The 14,256-nt window shown below is 33.4% G+C and overlaps 1 protein-coding gene and 1 long non-coding RNA gene across 2 annotated transcripts; both read left to right on the top strand.

Moving 5' to 3' along the window:
• The first annotated feature begins 472 nt into the window (after positions 1-472).
• Positions 473-7,051, top strand: LOC132254494 (uncharacterized). Its single transcript, XR_009466785.1, has 2 exons — positions 473-1,019; positions 1,269-7,051. It is a non-coding gene; the product is annotated as an uncharacterized LOC132254494 (long non-coding RNA).
• Positions 7,052-11,065: 4,014 nt separating this feature from the next.
• On the top strand, positions 11,066-14,084 carry LOC104878544 (putative F-box protein At3g52320). The gene is made up of 3 exons (XM_059740345.1): positions 11,066-11,216; positions 11,302-11,494; positions 12,737-14,084. The coding sequence occupies exon 3, from the start codon at positions 12,812-12,814 to the stop codon at positions 13,940-13,942; it is 1,131 nt and encodes a 376-aa protein (XP_059596328.1). The 5' UTR covers positions 11,066-11,216; positions 11,302-11,494; positions 12,737-12,811; the 3' UTR covers positions 13,943-14,084.
• Positions 14,085-14,256: the final 172 nt, after the last annotated feature.

The following is a 14,256-nucleotide window of genomic DNA, read 5'->3' as shown; positions in this document are numbered from 1 at the left end:
ATTTCCTTTGTGAAGATTTACGTAGTTTATTTCTGATTGTGCTCAAAGCTCAAGGAGTTGTGATAATATGGGTTGGAACAATATGAGATGAGATGTTTAATGAGCAGGCAACCTACAAAGTATAGTGAATTGATGGGAATGCTTGTTATTGTTTGAATGAACATTGGTTCTAAAACAAAGATAGTTTTATGTTATGTTTACCAGCGAAAATACTATGAAAAAAATAATTTAAACTTAAATCTAGTTTTTATTTTCTTTTCCTTTTACTTTCTCTCACATTTTCTATCAAATGTTTCAAAAATCAAATATAGTCTTAGGCGGTGTTTGTTTTTTGACTGAATAGAAAAAACCAAAATATTTGACTTTTTCTATTTACTTAAAAATGATATGTTGATATCAACTAACATAACTAAAGTAAATTTGTTATCAATAAGTTCAATTTAGTTATATTGGTTAATATCAACAAATGACTTTTAGTTGAATAGAAAAAACAAAATATTTTGGTTTTTTCTATTTTTCCAAAAAACAAATATCACCTTAATGTTTTAGGCTTTTAGGCTATATTTGGTTCCAAAAAATTCTAAAAAAAAAAGAAGGAAATGCTAAGGACCATGGTTTTCCTGGGTTGGTTTCATTGTCGAAAATACAAAAAAACAAAATAAAATTTAAATATAATTAAAAATAGTTAGAAGTTTATGTATTTTCAAATTCTTTAATCTTATATAAAAGAGATGAAAGTTAGCTGGTGAATGGATATCCTTTTTGAGTGGGCTGGCTCCTTTTGGTGGGTTTGAGAGCTAGAAAAAGAGAACAGAGAAGTGAAAGAGGGGAACTGGCAGCGGGCATTCTGATTTTCTGGTGAGTTTTTTAGGATCCCATAGATTGGGAAGTTTGAGAGAGGTTTTAGGGAGGAAAGAGGCCAAAAAAGGAGAAGAGGAGCTGGTGGGTCTTGCTCAAGCTGGAGGAAGAGAGGACTTGCTTACAGCTGAACCAACATTGCTGGAAAGGAGCACCCTCAGGTATGACTGCCATGGCTCCTCTGTTCTTTTTCATTGTCATATGATTTCTTTCTCTTTTCTTGCTATATCTGGGGATTACTTGTTTTTATTGGATTTCTGAGTTGTTCATAGATGAGTTATAGTTGATTTAGCTTGATTTCGTTGGTTTTGGCTCAAAAATAATCTGATTCTGTTTTAGCTTCATATTATGCCTTGGTGATCTCATATTTCCATTCTCTTCTTTTAAATTTGGTCTTGGTTTCTGTCCAGCTGCCCTTTAAGCACATGGATTATTGATGAAATGGTGCTTGGTTTAAAGGGCCTGTTTTGTTTTTTTGTTAACCACACCTTTTGTTCTACTCTCTGTTTCTGGGAGATGAGTTTGGGAGACTGTGTGAAGGGATGATTGTTAGTGATATGGCTGGTGGGGTGCTATCAGTGGTAGTGGCAGTCATTGCTCTACTATGAAGAACGAGCAGTCAGTGATGCCTTAACAAAAGTTCAGACCTAGAAAGAAATGACATTAGGAGATGCATTTCCTATGAACCAGGTCAAAGATACAGCTCTTGCTTCTATTGAGGAACTCAAGAATCTGGCAGGTGATGCTGATATCAAGGGTCTAGATGCTGTTCTTGACAAGGCTGTGCATCCAAAGCATGGCAAAAGGGTGAAAGATAGGTGTATCAGAGAAGGGTGTTACTGGTTCCAGAGAGTGTTTGTTGGGAGATTCTGGTTTGGGGTGGACTTGGTCAGTTGTGCCATTTTGACCGCTATTGATGCTGTGTTACTCCACTTTTTGCCATCCTCCTGGAAAATGGCAAAGGGCTGAATTACTTCATACTTTTGAACGAAGACAAGTTGTTCCAGTGCTGTCATCACAATGCCCATAAGCTGTAGTGTGTTTCAAGTCTTCCTATGATAATGGTGCCTTCTTCTTTCATCTTAGAGTGCATGGATGGTGGATCTCTTTTATATTTTCTGAAAAAGATTAGAAGAGCTATATCCTGCTGTCATCTGTAATCTGGTGCTCTTGTTGGATCACGTCTGTTGGATCCTGTTCAGAGGTTGGTTTCTGGTGGCTGTGATGATGCTGTGAAGGTGTGGAAGTTATATAATGGGAATTTGAAGATAGATTGTTTCCCTGCATGGTTCCACTGAAGAGTTCTTGTGTGATCTTGAGCAGAAGGAAGAACACATTGATATGTTGAATGATCGGTTAAAGCCCATAGTCTTTTCCATGGCAAGGCTAGACCGAGTGAAAAACATAACTGGGATGGTTGAGTGCTGTGCTAAGAATGCCAAAACAGGTTTCTCCATTTCTGTTTGGCTGCTGACAGCTGGAGCAGTTTTGCTTTCGAGAGAAGGAAGGCCATGTATACGGATAAACCTCCCGAAGGAAAGCACTCTACAAAAGGATTTGGCAAGAAGAAACCTCGGAAATCAGAATACGTCAATTGAAGGTCTAGATGTGGAGGATAAGAGCAATATCCAGATTCCACCCTTCACTTCAATTGTGGTTCCATCTTCATTGGATGATCAAGAGGAAAATGATTTTGCATTCCAACCTTCTGTTCTGAGCCAACAGTTCTCCAGTTGAAAGCTCCTGTTAAAGTATTTGGTGATTTTCGTAGATAATCTGGCAATTTGATGCATCTATTTGATGAATATGGATCCCCATTCAGCTTCAGGCCAAGTGCTCTACAGATTCTAGGTGGAAACTGCACTAGGAGTGACTGAGATCCTTCTCTCATCTCTGATTTTCTCATTCCAGATCATATCAATGGATGATCAAACTCCCTCATCAGCAACCTGGCTGAAGAGTAGTCTTCCAGTTATTGAAAATAGAATGCATAATGACATGCCAAAACAACCTTGTAAGGAGAAGATCGTTGAAAGAATCGTGGGGTTCTTTAGGCATCAGATAATGGACCATTGCCAGTGCGAGTTCTTCTACAAGTTGCGGCTGGAAGTGGAGATGAGCATGATGAAGTTTGAGCACAGTGAAGCTAATGTTAACTCACTGAGTCTGCATTCTGGTGGTGGTTATGGTGGTTCCAGAACAATGCCCTTTTACCTTTATGTGATGTGCACAATTTCATTTACACAGGCCTAAATTGATATGAGTGAGCTTGATGAGGATTCTGATGGCCTCCTTCAACCGCATGACCTCTCATTTTTGTAACTTGGAATATGGTAAAGATGATTGGAAGAGATGGCTCAGCCCTTTGCCACTCTCCTGAATGCTAGTGGCTTGGAGACCATATTAGCTAATGCTCACTTGGTCAAAGATTTGCAGCAGAAAGCTGTTTACTTGGCCCAAGGAGTATTGTACCCAGATGTGATTGAGTCTTGCCCACCACCTGGAAGCTGCAGGAGCTTTTCTGGCATGGAGATGGAATGGAAGCTACACCAAATCTTTCAGTTAGGGGCTTCTCGTTGTGAAAGAAATGATGTGGACATTGAAACCTGAAGTTTGTTTAAAAGGCCTTAACTTGAGAACTTTGATATGAGTGGCTTATCTCTCCAATTGAAATTGTGAGAGTCGCAGTAAGGATCTACTTCTGGAACTCACTCTCACTGGCTTTAAAGTTCACTTGGATGCCAGACTATGCAGAATTCCAAGGGAGCTTCCAGAGCAGAAAGACCTAAGTGGGTTGATGATGATATTCCAATGGAAAAGGGAACTGGAATCTCAGCTCAAAATCAAGAACTGCTGGTCGCAAATCATAGTCACAACCAAGCAGACAAGTCAAGCTCAAGGCTGGATTGTTTTGGAGCAAGTGAGAACAGAGCTGACAAGCCATGGGGCTCATGCAGACGTGACTCATTTCCTTTCAACTGGTTCCAGAATGATCCAAAACTGAAAAAAATGGAAAGAAGCAACAGAGTTTTGTGAATTTGTAAGAGTAGATAAATCTAGAAAGGAGCAGACAAACAATGAAAAAGTTTTGGTGATCTTGAGAAAGCTGGAATTGAAAATTGTGATATGGCTGGAAGTGGACATCTCAGAAGAAATTCCCTGCCGATCAGTTGGCCCAAATGATCCTGAACTCAAAGAACAAATAATTCAACACATGGCTACTGCCCTAGCAAATGCACCACCTGATCAGAAGAGGGCATTACTGTTTCAATTGACGGAGCTGAATTCAGGAGAGAGAAGCTCTTTGCTGCTGCTACCACTTCTGCCTCTACCTCCGGCATTGACATCTGCCACTTTTCCTTACCATGTCTCATGATCTGGACAGTCCTTTACAAACTCAGATGGCAGTTGCAACCAGCAAAGGAACCATTTATTATTACTCTGAAAAATAAGAGAATGGGAAGAGAACCTTATACAAGATGTGTTTTGTTCAAACTGAAACTGGCATTATGTTGGGCATGGAGTTAGCCAAGAGTGACAAGGCACATACAATGAAGAAGAGATTGCAGCTTGCCCTCGATATCCCAACTGAGGAAAGCCCATTAACACATTGGGATCTGCACTTGTTCTGGCTGCTCAACTTGGTGATCAGTTTTATGGTGATACTGTGAAGAACCTAACTGAAACAGTGGAGGATTGTCTCATGATTTAAAAATTTGGATCAGATCAGAAATATTGCTCATCCTGTCGATGTATCCGATCAGGGGGCTTCTCCATGATCTACTGTGGCAGATCCTGATAAAGATATTGAAAGTTGGGGAGGTGTTCAGTGTTGCAGGTTTAATGGCTTTAGGTACTGCCATAGATCAAGGAGAGACTTCAAATTTCCATTTTCAAAAATTCCTAAAGATGATCTAGCCTTGGGGTTCTTCACTTGGAGATGGGTTCTCACCCTCGGATTCGACCACATGTTCTCACCTCCTCCTGTCTTCCTCGGAATGTTGGCTCACCTGGCTACATAACTCATGGTCTGTACTTACAGAACACAAATCCCTCTGATTAAGGTTGCAAGAGGATAGAATTTCTGGCACTTTGCTGAAGCCATTCTCAAACCAGTATGCACACAGCTGTTATTATTTGTGGAAGGACTGGATGTGTTAGGACCACTCAAGTTCCTCAGTTCTTGTTACGAAGCTGATTTAAGCCCGAGGCAGGCAGCATGCTCATGTGGAGGAGTCTGATGAGTCTGGACTTACTGGTGACTATACCTTCACGCCCCTGTTTCCGCTAGTGTGGGGGTTTCCAAATGACAACTGAATAAGGGAATGGAGCGAATGAGTATGGCCTAAGATCTTGCTTCAAACACCTATAATCTCCACTAGTTTACCAGCACAGATGCTACCATCAACCAAGAAGTCAAATGAGATGCTGATTTCAAATGGTAAAGGAACTGTGCTTGCGAAATCAGCTATTGGAAATGTGAAACAGAAACCCTTGGAATATGATCAGAATCGACAAGTTGCTTAAAGACCTCGATGACCTTGCTGGTACCATTTCTGATGAGCACTGTTCTGGTGATGACACCATGCACAACTGGAAATAATACCAATGACTGCTAGTGCTGCATAGAACAGTATGATTCATGGAACAAGGCAAGTTCAGGGAGATCCAGAAAGAATGAAAAGGCAATTCAGAACCCCGCTTTTCTTAGAAGTCTTGCTCAGAAAATTGGACCAATGGATTTTTCAGCATATAATAAGAAAAGGCGATTGCCTCAAGTTGATCACTTGCAACCAGTCTACTCATCGGAGGCCACAAGTATGCAGGAAATGTGTTCATTTCTGGATCAAACATTGATGGAAAAAGTCAGTAGGCACTGGTATGGGCTATTTTTCTTTGAGCAACAGGTGGAGAAGTTTATGCAACTCCAGGACATGTCCACACTGGCAGGCCAAGGTGCACAATTCAGTGAATCTGATTGGTAAGGTTCTTATAGTCCAGCTCAGTTTCAGCAGTCTTCTGATAGCAAGTGCTGGGTTGTCACTGTCATCACCCAAGATGCCAATGCTGCTTCTCATTCTCCGGCTCTATGAATTCCATTAATATCTGAAGGTGATTTGGTCTATATCTCTGCATGTCGTCTGAACGAAATGACTGTCTGTACAGCTGGGCAAGTTATTTCTGACCCACCTCCACTCGATATAAATCTGGGCCTACCTTCTAATGTTGAAATTTCTGGAGCCTTTCATCTTCAGACGCCGGGTTGAAGTGGGTCATGCCATTTCATCAATGCAAATCCTGTTGCCTGCCAAAAGAGAATTCGTTCCTCGTGTCATTAAAAAATATACTCGTCCTTGGTGAAATTCTTGGGAACGTGATTAGTCTGCCAGCAGAATTTTTGGGGGAGATACAATTCAACACTCTCAAACTGGAACCAGAGATAATGGCAGCACTACAACTTCGATCACACCAGCAAGCTCAATCCCTGAACCCAGCAATGCATTAGCCGTTGTCCTAGTATCTCTTGTATCAGTTAAGACTATGGGAAGAAGCAAGACAGCTGAGCTTCTAAAGCATGTCTCAGAGCTCAATGAAGCTATTATTCGTTCAAAGCTGGTTGCCATTGAAACAGAGAAATAGAACTCTGCCGTCCTATATGAAAAGAAGCAGAGTTACAGTTAGTAACAACAACTTGGGCTCAAACACAGGAATATCTAGAAGAGTTGAGGAAACAAGCAGAGATAGTGCAGTTTCTGGAAAGTGAACTCCTGGCTAAATTGGTATTCATTGAAACACCCTACAATCTGTCACCATCATCCTCCTGATGCTCCTCTTTTATTTATGTGAATTTACACTTTTTAAATTAGGTTTTCAAAACCTTTTTGCCGTACAAATTCATCCTTGGACTTTTTCAGGTCTCTAAAATCCTTTTTTTAATAAACTTGTTGCCATATTTGGTTTAGGCATGTATTTTTTTTATTTTCTTTGGTTTTTAATACTAAGCATGAATTAATTTTATGGTTCCAAAAATAATGAAATTTATAAAATTAATTCATGCAAAAATAAATTAGGCCTTAGTGGGAGCCCAACATCCAAGATATTTTCTTTGAAAATTACTGAGTGAAGTGTATGCTCAATTTTGATTTGTTTTGTGATGCATGTGAAATATTTTACACTTATCATTTTGTACTAACCTTGTCTCTCATAATAGCACTCAACTCGCTGCTAAGGTACACCTCAAACCTATCTTCCTTGTTCATTCTTTATTGTCATGATTCTCACTTCCCGGTATCCATTGATTAGTCGATTAATTGTCACACTTACCTTAGCTTTATTAGTAAAGACTTGATTTTAGGGCTTAGAGGAATACTACGGTTTATCATTGTACCTTCCTGATAGGATACTTGACCCTTGGATTCGACTCAATTTTCACAAATTTGCTTTTCCTTTCTAGGAGTCACATTTAGGGTTTTTTTTTCCTTTAAAAAATAAAACAAAAATAAGTAGTGACTCCAAATTTTCAAAAAAAAAAAATCACAAATAAAAAAGAAGTCACATTATCGAGTGGGACACATATGAAAAATGCGGATTCATGATAATATTTATTATTAAGTGGTTTAAGTTTATTTTAAATTAAACTATTCTCAAGTTATTAACATATATCAAATCATTAAATTGATCTACCCATGTTAATTTTAACTTTTGATTACTTTGTTGCATACTTAATATGTTTAATCACTTAATTAAGTTATATTAAGCCAATAAACCGATTTATCGAACATCCTCTAAATAAATATATTGATAAGATATCAGTTAAAAGGTAACTTAACATGAAATAATATGATAGTCGCTACCCCTATTTATTAAGTCATATGCAAGATAGGGTCTGCCACAGTACCTATTTGATATATATCAAAATAAAATATAGGAGCAATCGGATTATGTCACACTTATACTTTTAGGTCTCATTGCTTTGAACTTTGATTTTATTTGTTTGTACTTAATCCCCAATTGTGTATATTTGTATCATATTTCAAAGATTTAGGTTTTACTATATATTTTTTATACTTAAATTTTATCATACACTTCTAGTTTATATTTTGCATAATTTTAGTTAATTTTATTCTTTCAGTTTATTTGTTGTATATATTGTGTAGTTTGAGTTTATTTTTTTTATTTTATTTTGTTATGTAAATAAAATAGAATCTGAATCTTTTTAGAGAGCTGATTTTTTTTTTCTTATGTATATTAATAGTCTATAAAAACCCATTTTTTAGTATATGAATCTTGAAAAGCTTTTTTTTCCCTTTTTGTTGAAACCTAACTTCTTTTTTTTTCTCTTAAAAAAATAAAATAAAATTTGAATCCCTTCTTTAAACCTTTCTTCCAAAACTAAATCCAAAATCCTTCTTCTTCTTCTTTTTTCCCCTTTTTTTCTCCTCAAAAATAAATCCAATTTTTTTCCTTAAAAATAAATCAGATTTTTCTTTTCCTAAAAAAATATATTTGTTTTTTTCTCTTTCTTTTTTTTTTTTGTGAAAAATAAATAAATTTCTTTCTCTCAAAAATAAATTTGAAACATTTTTTTTAAATAATAACAAAACTAAACTTTAAAAAAAAAATATTTTTGTGAATAAAATTAAAATTTTGTTTTTAGAATAAAAAACTGAGGTTTTTATTTCTTTAATTACTTAAAATCTTTTTGTATACATAAATAAAAAACTTTCTTTTTATTCTCTATTTTGTTCAAAATAAAATTGGAAAACATTTTTGGGAAATATTTTTTTTAATAAAAATATAAAATTTTAGATAAAATAGGGAAATCATCTTTAAAATAAACTTAAATAAAATTTAAATAAAATATTCTCTGATGTTTTTTTTTTAAATAAACTTGATAACAAATTTGATTTTTTTTTTTAATAAAATTGAAATCACTATTTTTTAAAATAAATTGCAAAGATGGTTACACGTAAAATTGAAAAACTTTCTTTTTCTTAAACAAAATAAAAATAAAATCCTTTTTAACAAATCTTTCCTAATAAAAATCAAGTAAAAGTAAGGTCTTTTTCCATAAACTTCCTAAAGAAATCAAATAGAATCAACTTGGGTGAAATGAAAATTGATTTGGGATTTTTCTTAGAAAACATTAGGAAAATAATTTATTTAAATAATTTATAAAAACCCCAAATTTGTAAAAGTCCTTTTCATCAAATTTGTAAAGATTTTTGTTCTAAATAAAATTTTAAAGATCATTTTTCTTAAATAAAATTAGGATTAGAATGATTTTTTTATATATATAAATAAAATGTAGAAGTGTTTTTTAATAGAGTTAAGTAAATTTGTTTTTGGATAAAATTGTTGAAATCTTATTTTAAAATAGGAAAAATTCTTTTTTGTTGAATGAAAGTTGTAAAAAAGTTTGTAGGAAAGTTATTTTGTTAGATAAATCTATAAGAATTTTACTTTTTCTGTAAAATTCCTTTTTAAAAATAAATTTGAATTGAAATATCTTTTGCTAAATGAATATGTAAAAATATCTTTCCTTTGTAAAAATTGCAAAATCATATTTTTTTTAAATAAAATTTTAATTGAAATGTTCTTTTGAAATGTATATGGTTTTATTTATTTATTTAAATCTAAGTCAAAATTCCTTTTAGATAAACTTGTAAAGAAAAATAAAAGTAAATCAAAAAATTTAGATAAACTTGTAAATAAAAAATAATTTTTAATAAAAGTCAAGAAAAATTCCCTATCCTTTGATAAAATTGTGAAAGATAAGCATCTTCTTTTTTTAATAATAAAAGTAAACAAAAATTCTTTCCTATTAAATAAAATTGTAAAAATGCATATTTCATTTTTTTTTAAAGAAAACAAAAGTCAAATTGAAATACTTTTTGTGAGTGAATTTATGAAAATATTTCTTTTACAAATATGGATAAAATTCTTTCCTAACGTTTTTTTAATAAATTTGAAACCTTTAAAAAAAGTAATACGGTAGAAATCTCTTTTTATAGAATCAAAGATCCTTTTTTTTTAGTCCTACTAAAATTGAAAAGCTTTTCCTTAAATCAAACAAGGATAATTTTTTTTAATAAATCTTTTATATATATATAGAATCAAGTAATAAATTATTTTTGGTAAATAAAAAAGGATTGAAGCATTTTTGTAAAAATTCATTTTCCTATTAAAATATATTTTTATTAATAAAATTAAATTAAATTTTAATCCATTCCTAAATAAAATTGTAAAAATTTATTCATTTGGTAACAAAGAAAATAAAAATCATTTCCTTGTAAATAAAATTTTAATTCATTTTTTAAATATTTTTTTTAATAAATTATTTTAACAGGTGTAAATAACCTTTTTAAAAATAAAAATTGAATATAAATAAAATTAAATGAAATCACTTGTTGAAAATAAATTGAAACTCTTTTTTTTCTTCAAATAAACTGTTTTTGAAATTTGTTGAAAATACGTTTAATCTTTGAAATAATTAAACTTTTCATCCAATTAACTTAAAGAAATCAGCTTGCACTTTTCTCTTACTATTATTTTGTATATTTTTGCAATGTGATTTTCACCTTGACTTGTGCAGATTTATTTTATTTGTATTTATGATTAATTAATTAATTATCTAAATTCTTTTTTACTTGTTTAATAGAATTTTTTTAAGGTTTATAGAGGTGTTATCCAATATTACCTTCTGAATAAATAACTTGACCCCATATTTGAAATTGGTTTTGGCAAATATATATATATATATATTTAAAAAAAAAAGTTGTTTTTATTTCTTATTTTATTTTTCTTTTCTTTTTAAAAATAAAAAAAAATAAATGACAATTTATTTTTTATTTTAAAAATAAACAAAATAAGCATTTGACTCTAACTTATCAAAAAATCAATTTTTTTACATAAAAACTAGTCTAAAATGAAAATTATACGAAAAATACAAATCTACACATATTAAGTATGTTTTTTAAAGTAACTTAATATTATAATTTAAAATTAAAAATAATTTTAATAAGTCCACTTAATGACTTAATACGAATTAATATTTTAACTTAAAACCAACTTAAGTTTTATTCAATATTATCTAGAAGTTTAAATTTTTAAGTAATGGATCAATTATGTACACTTTCTCAAATTTTAAATTTTGAAAAGCCTACACTTTCTAAAAGCTAAAAAGGAGAGTCCTTTGGAGTTTGGAATGAGAGTTGTATAAATCTCAAATATGATTTATTTAAAGTAACACAGCACTGGAACTATATAATTGGAGAAGGATAATTGAAACTAGGCCGCCGGTTGCAGAGTTGGGCTTCGTCCGCATGTCGCATGGTGTTCTCTCTTTTGGCATCCGCGTAATACCCTTTTGCATTCTTATCTTTTCTCTCTCTCCCTCAGTATTTTCTTTCACTTTCTTCTACTTCTTTTCTCCTTTTCCAGTATTTGGCTTTCGCTTTCTTCTTTCCGGAGATTGAATATTCTTAGCAGAGCTTAAAATCTGTGAGAAGAGAATGCAGGAAAGTGAAAAGTGATTGATCTTGACACTGTTCATTTTTTAGAATACAATCTTGCAAGAGAATCTGAGAAACTAAGATCTTTTCCTCGGCACATTATTCTTTGGTATAGATTTGGGGTTAGTTTCCTAACTTTCTTCTTGCAGATTCTTGATTTTTTATTTTGTTTCACCTTTGAGTGTCATTTGTTTTATTCACTGTTTTGTGCTGTTTAATCTCTTACTTCTCCATGCTTGTTTGGAATATATTCAATGAAATCTGCATTACACTCAAAATCTTTTAAATCCTTGATGTATATTTTGTTGGGATTGAGCCATATGGGCCCAACATGGTTGACGCTTAGTACATCCGAAGGAAGGCCTGAGGCCCAGAACCGTAGCCCCTCAATCCACCAATTGTTTATTTGTCCCTTTATAAAGGGGGCGTTTTCAGGAGGATTCGATATTAGGATTAAACCTTATGTCCAACCATCTCCTGGTATCCTAGGACTAAACCTTATGTCTAACCATCTCTTGGTACCATTTGAGTTAGTAGCTCGTATAGTACCAAGAGATAGTTAAACATAAGGTTTAGTCCTAGTATCAAATCTTCCTGGAGATGCCCCCTTTATAAAGGGACAAATAAACAATTGGTGGATTGAAAGCGTCAACCATGTAACTCAGCGCATCCCAACCCAATCCGATGTCTAAGATATTTAACTATTCAAATAGTAAATGAGATAAAATTTCAAAATAATAACAAAAAATTAAAAATAAATTTATACACAAATGAAAAAGTATATAATGTATTATAATTTGATATTTTTTTCTTGAAATTCTAAAAGGAAAATGAATATTTTAATATAGGGTAACGTATTTACAAATATTGTAAAAACATTAAATCAAATTTAGGTTACGTATTGTCCAAACTTTAGTCTGAGCCTAGCCCAAATTGTGTTTGAGTTCAAAAAGTTTAACCAAATCCGAGCATTTAAAATAATTACTTAAAGACTATCAAATGTCAAGTTGGATTCAAACCAACCTACCTAAGTTAACACTCCTAATTTTACCTCTTCTATTTAAAAACTAAATGATTTGAAAATACATAAATTCCTAATTAAGTTTAATTATATTTAGTTTTTCTATTATTTTTCTTAATAAAACTAAATATGAAAAAAAAAATTATTCTTTCACTTTTTTTTTTTCTTTTCTTACTATTTTCCTTAAACCACACAAAATATAAAACTATCTTTGTTCTAAAATTAGTATTCATTCGAATAGTGATAAGCATTAATTTCCATCAACCCACTACACTTTTGCACGTTGAGTAGTATATTCTATTTTCCTTCATCAAACATCTAATTTCATGTTGTTCCAACCCAGATTGTCACAGTTCCTTCAACTTCGAGCACAATAAAAAATATACCCTGCAAGTTTTCATAGAGGAAATTAGGAAATATGGCCCATAGATGTCGAGGAAGGAAAGAGCTGAAGGCCCCTGATAAAGACGAGAATTGTGTTTCAGCTAGAGAACCATTTTTACCCCAAGAAATCGTCGTTGAGATCCTGAACTGGATGCCAGTAAAGTATTTGTTAAGGATGAAATGTGTATGCAAACAATGGAATGATTTAATTCAAGACCGCTATTTCATCCAAAAGCATATTAGTCTCGCTAATAGTTGCTATGTATACTATTTCAATAGACAGAAAGTTGAAGGTAACATGGATGAGGAAGATGATGACAAGGACAAGTCTAAAAAGGAGACATTCCATCTGGTCTGTGGTTGTGATGGAATGCTACTAAAGAGAAGCAATGCCTCCCAGAAGTGTTTAATTCATAATCCTACCACCCGCAAAATACTATATCTGCCTGACTCTGATCATGATCTTAGCCTTAGCATATCATTCTCTTTTGTACCATCCATTGGTGAGTATAAATTGGTCTCTATATATGAAGATACTGCCACTGGTAACGAAGGTTGTGAAGTTATTACTGTCGGTGTCGACGAGTCTTGGAGGCCTCTACAACTCCCTAACTCACATGGTCCTAACCAAAGTAGAAGGAAACTCTCTGTTGCCTCTGCAGGTGCAGCTGTTCACTGCTTTAGAGTAACCGAGGTTGTGGGGGAGGTATTTGAAGAAGTGGTCTCTCTTGATTTGGAGACAGAGTGCTTCACAAGTACTACTTTGGAGCCGGGCTTATTTTCGGATTGGAAGAAGGTTTGGGCTTTGAATTGGAATGGGCGTCCGGCACTTGCAGAGACAGGAAGAGAAGAGCTCAAGGTGCTGGTGATAGAAGATTACAAAAAGAAGTACAAACTGGCTGAAAACAAGTTTGGTGTCTCATTGGGAGGGGCAAAAAAAGTTATGCAGGGAGATGATTTTGTTCCTCTTGTTGCTGAGCGTGGCATTTTGTGGGTTTGGCTGAGAGACAAGAAGATGTTTGGTTATGATATCAAACATGGAAGAGTTCGTCGAGAGTTATCTGTGCCCGAGGGTTACCATATAACAGACACAATGTATATTGGCAGAGAAAGCTTAGCAACATTGAGGGGAATGCAGAAGCAGCCAAGTTCTTGGCTGGTTTGATGGATCATCCTTCATCTTCTCTGTCAGAAAATTTTCTTATCTTCAATAAACATTCGTATGCTGGTGGTTTGCCTAGGACCCTTACTGGGTACAGACAAGATTTTCATTTTTCATTGAAACTGTTTGTTGGTCTCTTCTTGGCTGAATACAAATTGGTTACTAAGATCATAATAAAGCATTTTGAAGGAGAATTGCTTGATATTTGGAGCCCGTAAAATTTAATGATTTAAGTTGATTTTAAGTAAAATTATATTTAGATTATTCATTTAAACTTAATTAAAAACCGGAATCTTTTCATTCATTCATGGATAAGT

The sequence above is a fragment of the Vitis vinifera genome, chromosome 10 (genome assembly GCF_030704535.1).
Source record: "Vitis vinifera cultivar Pinot Noir 40024 chromosome 10, ASM3070453v1".
NCBI lineage: Eukaryota > Viridiplantae > Streptophyta > Magnoliopsida > Vitales > Vitaceae > Vitis > Vitis vinifera.
The sequence above is the reverse complement of the archived record's forward strand: the minus strand, read 5'-3'. Positions and strand labels throughout refer to the sequence as shown.

Bases quoted from the DNA above. Each gene is read 5' to 3' on its own strand.
- LOC104878544 (XM_059740345.1), top strand. From the start codon at position 12,812: ATGGCCCATAGATGTCGAGGAAGGAAAGAGCTGAAGGCCCCTGATAAA.